Source organism: Lutjanus erythropterus, chromosome 13, assembly GCF_056507025.1.
Source record: "Lutjanus erythropterus isolate fLutEry1 chromosome 13, fLutEry1.hap2, whole genome shotgun sequence".
Lineage (NCBI taxonomy): Eukaryota > Metazoa > Chordata > Actinopteri > Lutjaniformes > Lutjanidae > Lutjanus > Lutjanus erythropterus.
The window spans coordinates 37,732,158-37,749,857 of NC_139329.1; the positions used below are offsets into that span (position 1 = coordinate 37,732,158).

The following is a 17,700-nucleotide window of genomic DNA, read 5'->3' on the forward strand; positions in this document are numbered from 1 at the left end:
GATATCTTATCTGTTCTGGGCAGAGAGATGTGTGAGTGTAACAGCAGCAGCAGGTTTAAGTGATGATGTTCAGTCAGTGATCATCTCTACACATGATATCTGGGTCATCGTCACTATTCGCACAATGTGGAGAAACAGGAGACGTTAATCTGTGCAGAGAAGAAGATCAACACAACCTGTCGAAAACAACCTGCAGAAAAATCACACTTTCAGTAAACTCAGTGAAACTATTAACTTGTAAAACTAAAGTTATACTTTTACCTCTTACATGTTTTAATATGAATCTACATTGAAATACAATAAAAGTTTTTTTTATTAATGGCATTATAATATCAGTATTTATAGGCAGGTTTCTGGGCAGTGTTGTCAGTGAGACGTGTGCACGACGTGGGTTGAAAACAAACTCAGAAAGTGACTGGGAGCTAAAGAGTAGATCCACCTGACAGGTTGTTTTTGTGCCTTAAACTGCACAAATCACAGAAGCATGAAGATGTTCATTATCTCAAGGAGGAAATCTAAGTAATAAACTCAGAGTGCAGAATCAGGGGAAAGAGAGATTTAATAGTTGTCTTTCTTTTGGCCAGAGTTTGGTCTTTTGATGGTAAAGGTTGACCCCTGTAATATTCCAATTAAACATTTTATTAGTTATTAGTGTTGGGGGGTAACATGTTACAAAGTTACTAATTTGAGTAATCAGATTGCGTTTTTGTTTTAATGAGCAATGTAATGTGTTTTGCATTTCAGTTACTCAAGTTATTTACTTACATTTTTAAATAAGCAAGTATCTCAATTTGGGTCTGGAGATGAAATCTTTCTTAAATACCCATAATGTGTACATGAGAAGCAGTCTGAAGAAGAGCCTGGCGCTCGAAAAGTCACACAAATAAAAGTCTTGAACGTGAGCGTTTTGATGTACGGGTCTCTTCTTCTCTTTTCAGTAGTGTTATGCTACCCAACGCAGCCTATTAGTGATTTTGAAATGCAGGACTTTTACTTGAAAAGTAGTTTTACACTGTGGTATTACTACCTTTGCTTAAATAAAGGTTTGAATACTTCTTCTGCAGTCTAAATATCTGTAGCAGCAGTACCTCCAGTAATATACTGTATGTATTAGTAATGTGAGTGGTGGCGGTTGATCCTTGTAGTGTTAAAGTAAATTTTGTACTCATGATCTCTCTCAGGCTGAAATTTCTGGATATTGACACTGGAGGTTCCTCCATCAAGGTGGTCTGATTACCCACAGACACCAAACGCCTCACATGTGTAAAGAATGTGTTTCTGCCATCTCTGGAAATAGTCGTGTTTTTAACCTCCCCCCTCCCCTGAGCAGCATCATTCATCATTGTTTAATTTCTGCCACATAACACTGTGGCATCCATTTACCCTCCATCCCTCTCTGGACCACACCGTGCTATATTTGTCTCTTTAATGAGGAAGGGGGCATTCCAGAGGCTTTCTGGGTAATCACAGCGTCTGGCACAAAAGGCATCCGAGGGGGTGTGGGGGGGTTAGGTCTCACCGGGCCTCAGCGCCAAACTCGGATTTACTTTCCTTCCATTTCAGAGGGCAACAACATGCTTCAAATGGCTCGAGTTTGTTCGTCCGATGAGGTTTGCAACAAAAAAGTGACCCAGCGCTCATGAAAGCCGGAGCGGTGCTGTGTCGGGGTTATGGTGCCCGTAACGAGGCACACTCGGGTGTCAGGTACCGGCAGTGAAACGAGGCACCACCGAAGGCTCGGGTGTCCCGAGCTCTGATCAGTAATTGTATTTACCTTGTCTCTGTCTTCCCTCCATTAAGGGCGGTAATGAGGCGAGTTGTGAGCTGAGGAGTTCGCCGCTGATGACGATCTGGAGGATTCTTAATAGACAGCTGTTGGTCCTGCTGATCTGTTGGACAGCTGTGACCCAACGCCGGCCCCGAGCACCGATCAGGACAGAAATGAGACAGAGGACAGATTTTAATCCAGATGAGTTAAAATTGTCCATCTTGTTTAGAGGTTAAGACATCAGTCCCTCCAGGAAAATGTGATGTTGCAACAATTCATGCAAATTCAACCAATCCCCCTGAATTCTGCGCACCCTTACAATTTTGTCCAAACTCTACAACTTTTCTGCGAATTTGACATCATACATGTACGTCTCAATGAACCTGGTCAATATTAATGTTTTTTTTTTTTATTTTGTCACAGGTAGTGAGGTAGGTAGAGTTTTTGTACATGTGAGCCTTTTTGGTGAGGCTATTTAGAACATTAAGAACAGAGCACAATTTTGTTCTCCCAAGAACAACTTGCCTTTGATTGTAATGAATTATATATACATTGGAACATACATCACATTTTTTTTAAGAAAAGCTGCCAGGAAATCACGGATTTCAGGCCACAACAATGGCCGAAAATACCCACGTGGGAATCAATTCCAGTGAAAAAGTTCCTCAAAAGACCAACTGCACTCGTGCAAATTTGTTATTATCCCCCATCCTAACCCTAACCCTTACCTTAACCCTAAATCAAGATGGTAGCACGTTTCTTATTTTACTAAATGTATGCAGTTTTTCTTAAGATGCATTCAGAGTCAAATGGAAAATAGAAGTTGAAAGACAGACAGATAAATTCAGGTAAAGACATGTCTGAATGAGCTGAAGCTGTTTTGACTTGAGTGAAAAATTCACACTTATGCTGGAACTTTTTGACTCCAGATAATGAATGTACAGAGACGAGAGAGGAAAGGGAAGAAACCGGAGAAAAATAAGAAAAGAACAGGAGCTCCTGGAGAGTCGGACCTGTCAGTCCGATGAAGCCACAGCTGATCTCTGTACTGGCTGTTGTGAATAAACACAGATCAGATCAGATTTACATCAATAACAGGACAGAATCAGGTTTCCTTCAATCACTCAAAGATGTTTGTTGATGTTAGTTTATTTTTTCTTCCAAATTTTCATTGTCCTCAAAATATCTACGCAAATGCATTTTAGTAACTTGTTGAAAACACCTTTTCCACCAAAATGGAATGGCTCCCATTCCGGTTTGTGCTCCTAGTTTTTGATCTAGCAGACCTGTTCAGGAGGATGTGAGTATAAATAATTTCCCTCATGACTTTTGGTTTGGATGAACTCCTTCATAAAAACAAAGTAAACATCAGCTCCTGAGCAGCGTCTTTGTTTCCCTGCGGGTGTCAGATGATCTGTTTTTGTTCTGTTTAGTTCACAGCTGTTCTGTCTGAAGCATGAAGACATGAGCCCCGACATGAGCCCAGAACAGGGACACATTTATAAGTTGGGTCATGTGATGAGAGACAGGAATTCAAAATGTGAGGCGGGCGGCGTTCCTGGGTGGCGTAAAGAGCCGGGAGCTTCGTTCCTCTTCTCACTGCCTGGAGAGCTGAACATTGGCTCATGTCAGCCATGACGATGGATCCATCCTGCTGACATCAATTTCAGTTGACATCGATGCTGTAGTGTTTACAGGTGACTTAACATTTAATAAATATGTTGATTGTCTCCAGTTTATCCAAACTTTGGACCCCATCGGCCTGAACTGAATTTTGTGTTTAGTGCTTATTAACAAAAGTTATTGTGGATATAGATTAGTGTTGTCTGTACTGAGTGAGGGAGAGAAGTGCGATCCCTGAGGCACAACCAACGGATTGACAAATAATCAACCCACACAGGCACAGATCTGTATCTGTTATCTGTGTTCCTCTTGATGTTGAATTGGTCATTAAAACAATGTTTGTTATTTTTGAAAAAAAAAAGAGAGATGGAAAAACATGAAGAAGGATGTGGACAGAAAAGGGAGGTGGAGGTTAGCTTGATTTGGTAATATTACATGTAATTCAGTGTAATTCTCTGGTTTATCAAGTGTATGAACTTCAGTGCAGGGTCTCATATGAACGTGTCCATGTGGGTCGATCACATGCTGAGTCGACCTCTCTTCGTATGCTGGTTCCTGTATGAAAGGGCTGTGAAATATATATTAGAAAACATTATCCAGTCAAATATCAACTCAATACACATTCATGGTTCCCCGAGGATGTGACTGTGGTGATAATATGACTTTTCTTTGAGTACAATGAGAAAGTCCAAACTATTTTCTGTACTTTTTAGACAGTATAGAAACACAGAGAAGTTGGAGGTTTATAAGGACGCTTTGATTCAAACTCAGGACATCAGAGTTTTCCAGTAAATCTGAGACATCATCAGTATGAAGCTCCTGTCATTACAGAGCAGAGAGGTTTGTTCAATCTGAGCTCCACAAACACAACAAACCACACAACTGTCTGCAGAGCAGTAAATCTACTGCTGCAAGATAATCCAGCCCTGTGTGTGTGTGTGTGTGTGTGTGTGTGTGTGTGTGTGTGTGTGTGTGTGTGTGTGTGTGTGTGTGTGTGTGTGTGTGTGTAAAGTAATCTGCCACCAGTGCAGGACAATGCAGTCGTTGTAGTGTTGGTGGTTTACAGCAGGCAGCAGGTGTGAAGGCAGACACCTCTGCTGTCAGTCTGCACGTTTTAGGTTTATTAAGTGCTTTGTGTGTGTGTGTGTGTGTGTGTGTGTGTTTGTCTCCAGCCTCACATACAGTAGAGTAGGGATACTCGCTCTGCCAGGGAGCCACTTTTGCAAAATGACAGGAGGCCAATGAACAATTAATATGCAAACATTAATATGTGTCATCTGAGATCAAGTAAATATTCACTTCAGCAACTTTACAATTTCCATTCCAGTCTGTAACTTGTGTTTTTGTTTGCCGTTTCACATTTATTAGTTATTAGAGTTAAAATTAATGCTGAACATTCACTGAATGAATAAGCATCTGTATATGAGGCGTAAGAAATCATTAATAGTTTTTCAGAAGGAGTAGATGTTTATCACGGTTAAATTGAGCAAAACTTTAATGGAGTTTGGCAGGTAGGCCCTGAACTTCAGAGTGTGCATTTTCAGAGCAGTGGGTTTTTATTTTCAGGACAACAGGCTTAACTTCACTTTGACAGACAACTGACCAAGTTATAAACAACTGATCAACTTTCAGTGTGGAATTAATTTGACTTGTTATTGTCAAATTAAAATATTACGTTTGCTTTGCGCTCCTGCAGTGTTTCTGCAGCCTGCCTGAGCCTCCTGGAGTATGAGGAGGAGGGTGCGGGGGGAAACAACTTGCTTAAACCATAGATTTAATAGACAAAGCCATTTCCTTTAAGAAGAACTTGACTTCACATCACACATTGGAAATATCGTCACCTGAAAATAGTTTCTTTTTGTAACTGTATCCACTTACAGTGTGACTCATTGAAGTTGTGTCCATACAGAGAGTCCAACTGGACAACAACAACAACACAGTGTGTGAGTGGAGCTCGAGTGTCTGTTGACAGCTGCAACGTTCAACACACAGACAGTCAAGTGTGTGTGTGTGTGTGTGTCAGAGTGGGGTTGGGGGGTTGTCACAATGGCAGACCTCCACAGGACCATGAATCAAAGTGTCATCTGAAGCTCAGCTGTAAAGCCAAACCATGAAGAAGAGGAAGAAGAAGAGCCATCAAAGCTGAAGATTAGAAACTATATTTAACCTCAGATACATCATAAGTAAAACTAACCACTACTTAGATGAGTACATATCTAAGACAAAAGGTATAAAAGATGCATCACGATTTCAGAGTTGTAGACGCAGCTAAACTTTGTTTATATGACACCACACACACACCAAAGTGTTTCACAGAAAAATGAATTTGCAGCAGTTTACATCAAGACTTGTTCATGTGTAAGCAGCGTTTTGCTGATGTAGCTGCTCGAGGTGCAGCTGCTTTTACTTTATATACTGTTAGCTAGTTTAGTCCAGTGGTTCCCAATTTAGGGGTCGGATCGTTCTGAAGGGTCAGCTGATAAAGCTGAGGGGTTAATATATCATTAATTAGAGAGGAAAAGGGGAAAAAAACAAATCTTTGTGTTTATTTTTGGAATTTTCTCAAATCTTTGTTGTTTCGGTGAGTCTGTAGCACTGTTACTTCTCTTAGCACAAACACAGTCCTCTCACAGACAACGTCCTTTCATTGTGTCAACTGCTCACACACTCATTTAACACAAATGTACAACTCTCTGTCTCTGTTGGTGTGTCCAACTCTGTCCCTTGGTGTGCAGCAGTCATCTGAAGTCCAGCATGCTCCTGTATTTAAAGGAAGAGTGTAATTAAGACCTGGTACTGCTCTGATGATCCATCTCCACACCACGCTCTCTGCAGCTCAGTGCTAACTATGATCATCATAGACATAAAGTATACTGTGTGTAGACGCCACATTGGCCTGTGGACTGTGCATCAACGTTGCCACCATACTGGACAGGGCAAGACTGGCCTGCAAAAAAAACAAGGAGCTTCTTTTTTTCTGGATAATGAGTACTATAATGTTTATATTTCTCAAGTTATTTTAATGAGTTGTGTTTATATTCAAGGCTTAATTATCTACGTAGAGTAAGTTAAGAAAAAAATTAAACTTTTTTCCTTCTCCACCTCCTCTGACAGGCCTCTGTCAGGCCTCAGTCTGGCTTTTCTTGGGCCTGTGTCAGGTCTCTGCCAGGCTTCTGTTAGGCCTCTGTTGGGTCTCTGCCAGGTCTCTTGTTCCTTCTCTGTCTGGCCTCTGTCGGGTTTCCATCAGGCCTCAGTAACTCTTCAGTTGTTTTTTTTGTCAGGTCTCTGTCGGGCCTCTTGCAGTGCAGCGTCACTTGGTGGAAGCTGACCAACCTCCTGCAGCGTTCCTGTAATCTGTTACATCGAGGTCCAGTCCAGGTGATTACTGCGGTGTCTGAGGTTCAGGGGGTGTCATGTCAAGGGTGCGGGTCCTGCTGACCCTGGGGGTGCTCCGGGCTGAGAGCTGGCCTTTCTTTCCTCCTGGACCAGCTGACCCCCCGTGGAGCATCCAGCCCCTCCCGTCACTCATCCTACTCTGAGGAGCCGAGCTGAAACAGGAGAGGAGAGACCTGGGGGGTCGACTCTGAACCAGGATACACCGAGGACAGACAACTGATGATCATCATCAGCTCATCAGTGGACCACATGAATCTGATCTATAACATACTACAGTGCAGCGTGATCAGTTAAACTGTAAGACGAAAAAAGACGTAACAACAAAAAAGATGTAACATGACTAAAAAAGGAGATCAGATGAAAATGACACAAAAGACATAACGAGACAAAAAAAATGCAAAAGATGTAACACCACAAAAATAATAAAATAATGTAAAAAATGTAACAAGACATTCACAGAAACAGCTGATACAAATGTCCTACAGAGGACAAAGTACATTTCAGAGCCTGTACTTTTTCACTTTTTCTTGAGTAAATAAGTTGAAACAGTACTTCAACTCTTTTTTTACACAAGTATCTTGAGTACAGAAAATGTACTTTTGTACCACCACTGCTCCCTGATATCGGCACCTAAAATCCAGTGTCGGTCGGACCCTAGTACACAGTATTACACACTGATGCATCAGTATAAACAAGTCACACAGAATCAGATATCAGTCACAGGAGATAGTTTACAACATAACAAATAGTTTTACTTTTGAGAGGGTTTTAAGTTTTCATTTTGTTGTTACTGTAGTTTTACATAAGTAGATATTACTATAAAGAAAGTTCTTTGGGTGCAGAACTTTTACTTTCAATGGAATATTTCTATTTTTACTTACATAAAGGATCTGATTTCTCCTTCTACCACTGCAGTGAACTTGTCATTAGTAAGCTCTAATTTGGATGTGAGACTAAAAGCAGATGATCCTTCAGTTGGATCAACATGACAAAAAATAAAATATGATACTATTTATTTATTTGTTATTTTAAATGGACTGAATGCTGATTAAGAGCAAAACAACGGGAAATATCTTGTATGTGTGCTGGCTCCATCACTGGCCCTCTAGACATAATTGTGATTCTGTTATATAACTTTTGCTTTTTTCATGGCTGCAGCTCTGAGCTCAAACGCACCGGATGAACTTGAGCAGCTGACCGGGAAACAGTTGATCCTCGCAGGCTAAATTTATCCTGTGTTGACGGTCAGGTCGGCTGGAGGAAGAATACGCGTTTATTATTAAAGAACCTGTCGAGTTTAATCACCTGCGCTCGGTTGTTGATCGGTGCGGTTCGGTGACCGGGCGCTGTCATGTCCGAGCCCGCAGGAAAGAGGCTGAAGAGCAGCCTGCCGCTGTGCAGAGCGCACCGGAGCTCCGCGACCAGCCGGGCCAGACACAACCTGCAGGCCGCCGTGGAGGAGGCTCTGTGCGGGGTGAGCAGCCTGCTGTTGGACGGAGCGTACCGCCTGCAGGCTCTGGTAGGAGACACAAACATCCAGCATGGAGGTCTGAGATCCACTGTGCTAATTACTAATGGGCTGCAAAGTAACTATTTATTTAAAGTAATCGACTTTAGTACAAATTTGAGGAAGCGCACTTTTACTTTACTTGATTATTTCTTTTTTATGCAACTTTAAACTTTTACTCCACTACATCTCAGAGGGAATTATTCTAGTTTTTACTTAACTATATTTGTCTGACAGCTTTAGTTACTCGTTACTTTTTTCATCCTTCCTGTCCAGTGAAAACCAGAATCTCCAGATGTGTTGATGTTTGTTTGTGATAATCTGAAGGATGAAGTGTTGCTTTATGGGTTCAGAAAATATATTACATTTATTTATATATTTATACAATGTGGTATTATAAGTAGGGGAGACCAGGGGCAAGTGTAACATTTTACTACTTGAAATGCATGTAGGTTTGGACACACTTCACATTCACTGTTTTTATTTAAATGGTTCAGATTATACATCAGTGCAAATCTGTCATCAAAGACAAAGGTGGCTATTTTGAAGAATGTAAAATGTTTAAGAGCAAAATACTTTTGCACATTTGTAGTTCGGCAGGTGTGTGTATGAGAAGACCAGGTAACAACAATAAAAAGCAAACAGACTCTCACACTGTCATCTGCACTTGCAACCAAGATTTAATAGAGTTATTAAATCGTATTAAAGTTAGTGCAAGACGTCAGAGTTATAATCGCCCCCCACCAAGGGGACTGAAAGAAAAAGTCATATTAACCCACTGTGTCTCAAAGTAATCACATCACCGGTGTAGTATAAGATTTTTTAAAATGTGTTTTTATGGTTCAAATTCTTTAGTGAAAATGTTTATTTTCTAATAGAAAAGTGTGTCAACACACACAAACAAGGTGCTTAAATTTGGAGATGTGGCACGGGCAGCCATGATAAAATCTCACATGTGAGCTAACACCTACATTACTAAATTTTGATCATGTTAATTTTTAATAACCTGGAGATAAATATTATCTGGTTTTACATGTGTAGTCATTGAAACAAATAGAAAAAGAAAAATCCTGAACTTTCTACCACAAAATCAGCTCTTTATTGAAAACTTCTGCTGAGGTGAAATGATCCTGCTCCTGTTTCACAGGCAGAGAGAGAATCTTACTGAGCATGTGCAGAGTAAGTGTCATCACCTAAGCTTATTACTGTTACACATGCCCCTGGTCTCCCCTCCTGTCATTTAAATAAAGGATCTGAAGACTTTTGCCACCACTTGGACATCACAAACTAAACTATAAAAACTACAGGAATATTCACAATTCTTCTGTGGCCATGTGTGTCATTATATTACCTTATTATTATTATTTTGAAAACAACAAAATGTTTTATATAACAAAACAAGTCACATACACAGAATGTAATGAAAACATACCCAGCAGTGGAAGAGTGCACTCAGTAGAATACAGATCTCTGCCAGGTGTGTCGCGGGTCATGTGGATGGGGAACAGGGAGTGAAAGACAAGACTGTGTGTCGAGTATGAATGCATGACAGTTATGGAATGAAGTGGGAACAATATGCAGGTTACAGTATCACGGTGTAACCAGAGTAGACAGGCTATATTGAGACAAACGATGGACACGATGTCCATATAAACCAGATAGTATTATTGCTTATTATTGCTTTGCTTGCTGTGAAGAAGTCAGAGCATGCATGTTGTAGGTGGTGTACAGAGGATGGTGTTGCACGTTCACAGAGAAAATGCCAACAGAGGAATCAGCCAACGAGCCAATGTGACCACCACATACTGTACGTTATCCTGCTGCACGCTCTGCCAACTGAGCTACCTCGCCACTGAATGCATTTCAAAGTGTGGCATTTTGTTTTATCTCCTGCAGGCCAGTGTGTTTGAGCGGGATGACGTCGCTCTGCCCCGTGTCGCTTCTTTCTTCCACCAGGAGGCGCTGAAGCAGGAGGAGGAGGCCGAGGCCATGCTGGACTACCTGGCTCAGAGGGGGGGCAACTACTGTAGCAAGGACATCCAGGTACAAACTGTCAGGACGGTTCTATTTAAACCAGCATCTTTTTAATCCTTTTTAGAGGGTTGCTGTTTGTCAGAGGTCACATGTCCTAAAAAAATTGAATATTGCACTTGGTCATATTATGATTTGGGCAATATTGTGATTAATTGTGCAGCCCTGCTATACAGTATTATAAAATGTGTGTAAAATCTCAAAACTCCAGCTGTCAGATGAATGTAGTGGAATAAAATTACAATAATCTTTTCTGTAGCAGATGTAGAAGTAAATACAAAGATGTCAAAGTTGTATTTAAGTGTAGCACTGGAGTAAATGTACTCAGTTGTCACACCGAAGTCAGTCAGAGGTCAGGTTCAAGAGCATTTGTTGCCCAGAGACCCTCCAGCAGGTCAGGGGAGGGTGGGTGGATCCTCGTGGGTCCTGAGGGACGCTCAGATGATCCGGTGTGAAGACTTGATTTGTGGATCCATTTTGAAACTAAATTTATGATCTGAACTTTATCTGTGAGACAGAGAAGCTTCAGTCTGTAACAGCGTTCTCGTTTTACTCTGCCAGCGTTCCTCCCAAAAAGGATTTATTTTTCCTCCTGTGCTATCCTTCATTTTGTCAGAGCAGGTGTCTCTCTGTGTTTCTGTTTTTCCAAACGGCAGAGAGATCTCATTTTGGAACGAAGCTCTTCATTCGGGCCAGGCGTTAGCGATAGCATGGTGGGGGGAGGTGAGGAGGGTTAAGATACCAAGAGGCTGGAGAAGGAGGGAGGGAGGTTAAACCCCTGGAGACCTGCCCCTGGCTCTGGCCTAAAGCCGGTCAGGGTGTACATTTCCCCCCCCTGAGTTCCGGAAAATTGGCGAGATTAATGCTGCGGCAGAGGGACGGTGGTGCTGATGGCGTTTCCAGATGGTCAACGGCATCGGCGGCAGTGGTGCTGGCGCGTCGCGGCGTGGCCTCCGACCGCCGCCCCTGGTTTATGAGTCGTGTAAAATCGTTTCAGGACTGAGGCCCCGGGCCCAGTCAGCAGCAGTTTGGGACACCTTGTTATCCGTCTCTCAAGTGGCGTGCAGCTCAACGAGACGACAAGTCTTTTACTGCCCACTGCAGTTTGATGCAGTTTCTGTGGGTTTTCAGTGATGTTGTTTATTTGTAGGATAATTTTGAAGTAAACCAAGTACATGTCACCACATCACACTACTCCAAATACAACATAGTGACAAAATAACACAATCACATCATGGAGAAGGACTTTTATTCTGAAGAAACTTAATGCTGCTATAAAAGTGGGTCAAATTAGTTTGAGTGTCAAGTTTAAATGGAGTCTGGCATCAGTACTTGGATATAATTTTTTTCTGTGCTACATGAGACAACTAACTGTGTCATGATGAAGCTGTTAAGTTAAAAATAAGAGTTTAAATCTGCTTTCATCACCCAGAGGCTGTCACAATATGAAAACAGATCAAAGAACATGTTGATGATTCAGTTCATTATAAAATGTAAAGTTCATCCTCTAGAAAGCAGGAATGCGATGAAGAAATTTTGTGGAAATCTACCAATCTAATCTCTGTTCATGTGTATGTGTTCAGATTTTGTACAAATGGTGGCACCAGGAGGATCCTCAAGGATCCAAGTGACGTAAATTTCATCATCAGAGGATGTGTGCAGAGGCTGTACAGCAGAGGAAGTGGAAGTAACAAATTACTACCACTCAACCTACTGTAGTTAAAGTCTGTGTCAAGAAAAAGGGGAGTTCTTTCTTCTAAACACATTACACATGCTGAAAATGTGAAAACACTGAGAACCACGTAGCACTGAATTGTTGAGTCAGACTGTTAAACTGTTGTTCACAATTTCTGTGTTCAGGATTTTTTGAGCGGGCCTGAAACATGGCCTGATGACGTGTCGGAGCCTCGATCCCCCATCTCTATATAAGACCCAACTGTTTGACAACATTCACCACACGTTAAAAAAGTTGCCTGGCAGCATCTCATACAGATTCTGAAAGGGTCCTTGTCTATCTGTATAAGAGGCTGAGAAACGCTGACAAGGTAGCTTTGGTGTTTGATGACCTGGGATGAGAACAGGTCGAGCTGGTCGTCAACCAGACAATAATTAAAGACATTTTGTTTTTATAGTCAATCACTTGCAAGACTCAAGAGAGAGCTGGGTCTTCAGTCTTCAGAACTGAGAGGGAGCTCTGCAGATTGAACACAGTTTGGTAACTTGTTCCACCACCGGGAAACTACAAAAGCCAAGAGTCTAGCCAGCGACTTCGGGCCCTGCTGTGGTGGTCGTATCAGGCGCCTTTCTCTTGGGCTGGTTGAAAACCAGATGTGTCGCCTCATTCTGGATCATCTGCAGAGGTTTGAATCAAGAAACGTGACAGCATTACCTCAGTTCTGGCGTCCATCTATTGGCCTTCAGTAAAGTCCAGGACAGAATTTATGGTTCTGTTATTTGTATTTAAAACTCTGCATGGCCTGGCGCCCCTGTACTTATCTGAGCTCTTCTGCCCCCTTTCCAACCCCCGATCGGTCAGACCCTTGGACCAGCTGTTCTTATAGCTGTGCTGCAGTCAAGACTGAAGGAAAAGGGAGATCGGGCGTTCGCTGCCCAAAAGCTCCAGAACAGCCTACCTTTTTCAGTTACCCTCTGTTGCTATTTTTAAGGCAAAACTCACTTTTGTTTTTCTGTTTTTCATATTTTTTTCCTCCATTCCCCTATTATCTTCCTCCATTTGTTTACTTGTGCATCGGATGACATTTTTATGTTATCTCTGCTGCACTTGCTGTTCACCATGTTATACTTCTTAACAGCTATTATTTTATTGTACAGCACTTTGTTTGTTTTCAAATGTGCTTTATAAATAAACTTGACTTGAACATGTGTGCCGGGAGACCGCGAGCGAGGAGCTGCAGTAATCAATGCGTGGTATTACGAGAGCCCGAATCAGGAGTTGTGCTGCCTGTTCATACAGGTAGAGTCTGATCTTTGGGAGAATCAACATGACCGAGCAGACGACGTCACATGGACCTTGAAGGTTAGTTGGTCATCAGTCATGACATCCAGGTTTAGGGCAGACTCTGTAGATGTGAGCTGTATACTGGATTCTTGTTGATACTCTTGGAGAGGTTAAGCTGAAGGTGGCGTTCTTTCTTCCATATATCTTCCAATATATCTTCCAGTATCAGCTAGTCATGATGAGATGCGAACAGTTTTCCAGAGGGAACGACAGGAAGAGCGGGGTATCATCAGCATAGCACTGGTCTGAGAGTATATTCTTGCATCAAATGAAATTTTGAGAAGAGGGTCGAGCACCGACCCTTGAGGAACTCATGTGGATAAGCTGTGTGGTTTGGACACTTCTTCTCTAGTAAAGAGTAGCAACATTATTGCAAAACACTTCTGATTGAGTCTGGGACACTGACATTTAATTTGAGGACTGCATCAAAGATGTTTTTGTTCATGAAAGACTGCAACTAGTTGGCCAAGTTTTAGTGGTGATGGCTTTGCTGTGCTTTATTGCTCAGAAAACTAATTACTGCAGTTTGTACTCTGAAGGTCCTGCCTTTTATTCTGTTTATATGTGTCTCTGTTTTTCAGAAGCCGGGTTGCGAGGCGGTCTGCGCGGTGTTACCGGCTCTGGAGCTGCTGCTGCTCCAGCTGAAGGAAGAAGTTGGCGTCCTGGTTGAGCTGAACCAGCTGGCTCGCAAAAATGGAGACCCGCACACCGCCAGCGTCATGAAGAGCCACTTCCTCACACCGCGGGTTGACCGCCTCAAACTGCTGGGAGACCTGCTCACCAACGCCCGCCGGGTGGGCTGCACCAACGACCAGACGGGGGGTTTCGGGGAGTACATCCTGAATGAGCTGCAGGAGGAGCTGACCAGATGATCAATCTGCTTTGGCCAAAGAGAAGTCTTGATTGATATGAGATTGGAAATGATTCAGTATTTTTTCTACAGAGAAGAAAAGTTTAACGTTAAATTTCCAATGTGAAAGATAGACGTGATCTCCTCCAAAGGACCAGGGACATTTTGGGAAATTTAGCCATCGTCTACAGAGACAAAAGACATATATAGCCTAGCTTAGCACAAAGCCTGGAAGACATTCAAACTGCACTTAGCTCCATGAAAAGAGCAAAAAAAAAAAAAACTTCCAGCATCTCCAAAGACATTACACACTTGAGGCCATCCAGGCTTTGTTTAGCCTAGCTTAGCACAAACACTGAAGGCAAAGGGAAACTGCTAGCCTAGCTCTATTAAAAGAGAAAAAATGCATCATTGAATAACTCCAAAGTGATCCATTGCATATTTTAATTTTCATACTCTCTGTGAAAAATGAGTGGAGAAACACCAAAGTAAATTCAATCAATCAGACAGGTCTGGGTTGTATTTAGCTTAGCTTAGCACAAAGACACAAAGGGAATTTACTCGCCAAACTCCACATTAGACTTCTCCATTTAGTACTTCATTCTCTTGATCCTCCCTGACTTAGCTTTCAGGACAGATAACTAACTAGCAAGTTGCCACCTGTTGTTTGTTTGCACTCTTTTGTGATTAAGTAATTTTGAACGGATAAACACTTTCTGATAAATAGGAAAGTAAATTAAACCAAAGAACGTCGTCCAGGACATGTTTAGCCTAGCTTAGCACAGGGACTGAAAGCACGCAGGGGGAAACTTCCCACCCCATCTCCACCCAAAAGAAAACAAACCCCCCTTCCAACGCGTCCAAAGCTGTCTGATTACATTCAGTCACCAGTCCATCCTGTAGTCAGCTGGGTTTACCTGACACATGTAGCACAGAGCTCGAACCTGGCAGCCTGATAGGACTTAGCTCCAATGCTAAACATTGTTAACGTTGCGTTAAACAAGGTACAGCATCGTGTAAATAAGGAACATTGAATATTATTCAAAGAGCTCATGTGTTGTGAATTCCTGTACATTATTGTGCTGTATTAAAATTATATTTTTCTTCTTCCTTTGAGGAATTTAAACAAATTGTAGCCTACAAATCTGAGCAGGTATTCAATGCTGGCGTTCAGGAGCCTAGTGATGTTTAACCAGCCCTGTATAGAACTACAGACGTTTATTTTTTGGATGATGGAATACTTTTTAAAAATATGAATGTTCATGAAACCAGTTGTGAACACTTTATACATTTATTTTTCCTACCAGTATCGAGTGTCTGTCTTGTGTATTCTAGCATATAAATGTAATTTTACTTCTATTATTTATTCACTGTGGATTCAGTATTTAATCACATATACTTTTCTGGGATGTTGATTTTTCAGACCGAGCTCCACTGTGAGAGAGAAGCCATGAGGTCAGTTGGGAAAAAGTTTGTGTGTTTGTTTGTAGATATTTATTGCCGATGTTTGTTTTTTTGTGATTCTCTCTCTGTTGTGCACTTTGTAATGAAGTTAGAAAAGTCAGAAAGCAATTTGTAACATTTGTAAGTTACAGCTGATATTTGATATAAGAATGGGAGCTTTGTTTTAAGTGTCCTGAAAGTCTTAAAGTTACCAAGAAATGCTGTTTTATCTTTTGAAAATAAAGCTAGAAAAACTTTTGCAGCAATTTTGTTTCTTCCATCATCAGCACTCTGTTTCATTTTAATTTCATTTTCATCATTCAAAAATAGCATATAGCTCAAAAATCACTGAATTTAAAGGATCATTCTGCATTTTATAACAATAGAGCTGCAGCTAATGATCATTTTCATTGTCGATTAATCTGTCAGTGATTATCTCGATCAGTTGTTTGGTCCATAAAATGTCAGAAAGTGCTGAAAAGAACTGATTACTGTTTCCCAAATATCCTCAAATGTCTTGTTTTGCCCAGATACTCTGTGCACTGTCACAGAGGAGTAAAGAAGCCAGAAAATATTCACACTTTAGAGGCTGACATCAGACTGTCTGGACATTTTTCTTAAAAAAGAAAAAACAAAATACAATTAATAAATGATTATTTGATTATCAAAACAGTTGGTGAGTAATTGACAAAATTAGTTTATTGACTAATCAATGCAGCTCTATTGCCTATATAAATTAAATTTACACATGCAATACAATTTTAAATTTTGACTTCTAGAAAGATTTTTTAAAGTTTAAGTGCATTTAGAAACATTCAACTTGTGTAAACAAACCTTTAATGGCGGCAAAAAACATTAACAGCTTGTATTTAGTTGTTGTCGAGTGTTAGCTCCTGTATTAAAAGACCTGTCAATCACTTCTGGAGTGATAGTGATAATCCTTTGAGTAGAGGCTTTGAATATTTTCTCAATCACTTAAAGCATCCATGGAGTACGGCTCCTCACCATCTGTCACATTTGACTGGCAGAGGTTGATAACCAGCCTGCAAGACTGAGCTCAGGTCAAACTCAAGTCTGCTGCAGGTCTGGTCTGCAGCGGACCGGTGGGACTGCAGGATCTGCTCTGCGGCGCCCTCCAGCTGCAGCTCCAGTGTACTGCCGTGATCTGAAAAGTCGGTGCATGTTTTGAGCAAATAAATAATCTGCATTTTAATGTTTCTGGATGGAGTCGGTGCAGCAATGACAGCCGGAGGGAGAGGAGCTGCAGGCAGAGAGGAGGAGGCGGAGGAGGAGGAGGAGGAGGAGGAGGAGGAGGAGGAGGAGGAGGAGGAGGAGGAGGAGGCCAGAGAATCTCAGCCTATAAATAAACTCAATGACATTTAACTTGATTACTGAGTTCACACTTTCATGCAGTATTTACACTCTTTAAAAATGGTGTTCGCCGCAGTACACATGAAATATGAGCTCCTAATGAAGTCTTTTCTGCTAATTTTGGACGTGACACATCTCGTTTAGTTTTACTTCCATAGAATGCAACAAAGAAAATATAAAAGAAATATTTGTAATTTTTGGTATCAAGGAGGTCAAAGGTCAGACGTCACAGCTCATGTATGTACGAACAGAACCTGTGTGAGTTTGTATACTGCATGTATGATCATTTTTATCATCGGTCAGATCATTTTCTGGATTAATCAATTAGTTATTTGGTTTTATAGTACAGTTTTAGTCTTATTTTGTGCACAACCCAAAAATATTCAGTTTAATGTCAGAGAGAAGCAAAGAAACCAGAAAATAGTCACATACTGTTTGCTTAAAAGAAAAAAAAAAGTCTCAGAGGGATTAATCAATAATCAATCCAGGCTGCCTCAAAATTTTAAGTCAACTAAATTTGAAAAGACAAGTTGATGTAATTTTGTAACGATACAAAAGAATTACATTAATTTCTTGTGAAATAAACTTGATATTATTTCAGGTGTACATGAAAAAACAAGTTCAGTTAGCTTGAGCCAACAACTTTTCAGCCATCCTGATAAACATGAACAGAAGTGAGTTTTAAATTTGAA

The 17,700-nt window shown here is 41.1% G+C and overlaps 1 protein-coding gene across 1 annotated transcript; it reads left to right on the plus strand.

Moving 5' to 3' along the window:
* Window positions 1-7,980: 7,980 nt before the first annotated feature.
* LOC146317080 (ferritin light chain) lies at window positions 7,981-15,645 on the plus strand. The gene is made up of 3 exons (XM_084733703.1): window positions 7,981-8,306; window positions 10,191-10,337; window positions 13,926-15,645. The coding sequence occupies exons 1-3, from the start codon at window positions 8,139-8,141 to the stop codon at window positions 14,214-14,216; spliced, it is 606 nt and encodes a 201-aa protein (XP_084589829.1). The 5' UTR covers window positions 7,981-8,138; the 3' UTR covers window positions 14,217-15,645.
* Window positions 15,646-17,700: the final 2,055 nt, after the last annotated feature.

What these genes read in the sequence shown, in the direction of transcription:
- LOC146317080 (XM_084733703.1), top strand. Translation starts at nt 8,139, where the DNA reads ATGTCCGAGCCCGCAGGAAAGAGGCTGAAGAGCAGCCTGCCGCTGTGC. An exon ending in CGTACCGCCTGCAGGCTCTG is followed by an intron (nt 8,307 to 10,190) that starts GTAGGAGACACA and finishes TATCTCCTGCAG; the next exon opens with GCCAGTGTGTTTGAGCGGGA. An exon ending in ACTGTAGCAAGGACATCCAG is followed by an intron (nt 10,338 to 13,925) that starts GTACAAACTGTC and finishes TCTGTTTTTCAG; the next exon opens with AAGCCGGGTTGCGAGGCGGT.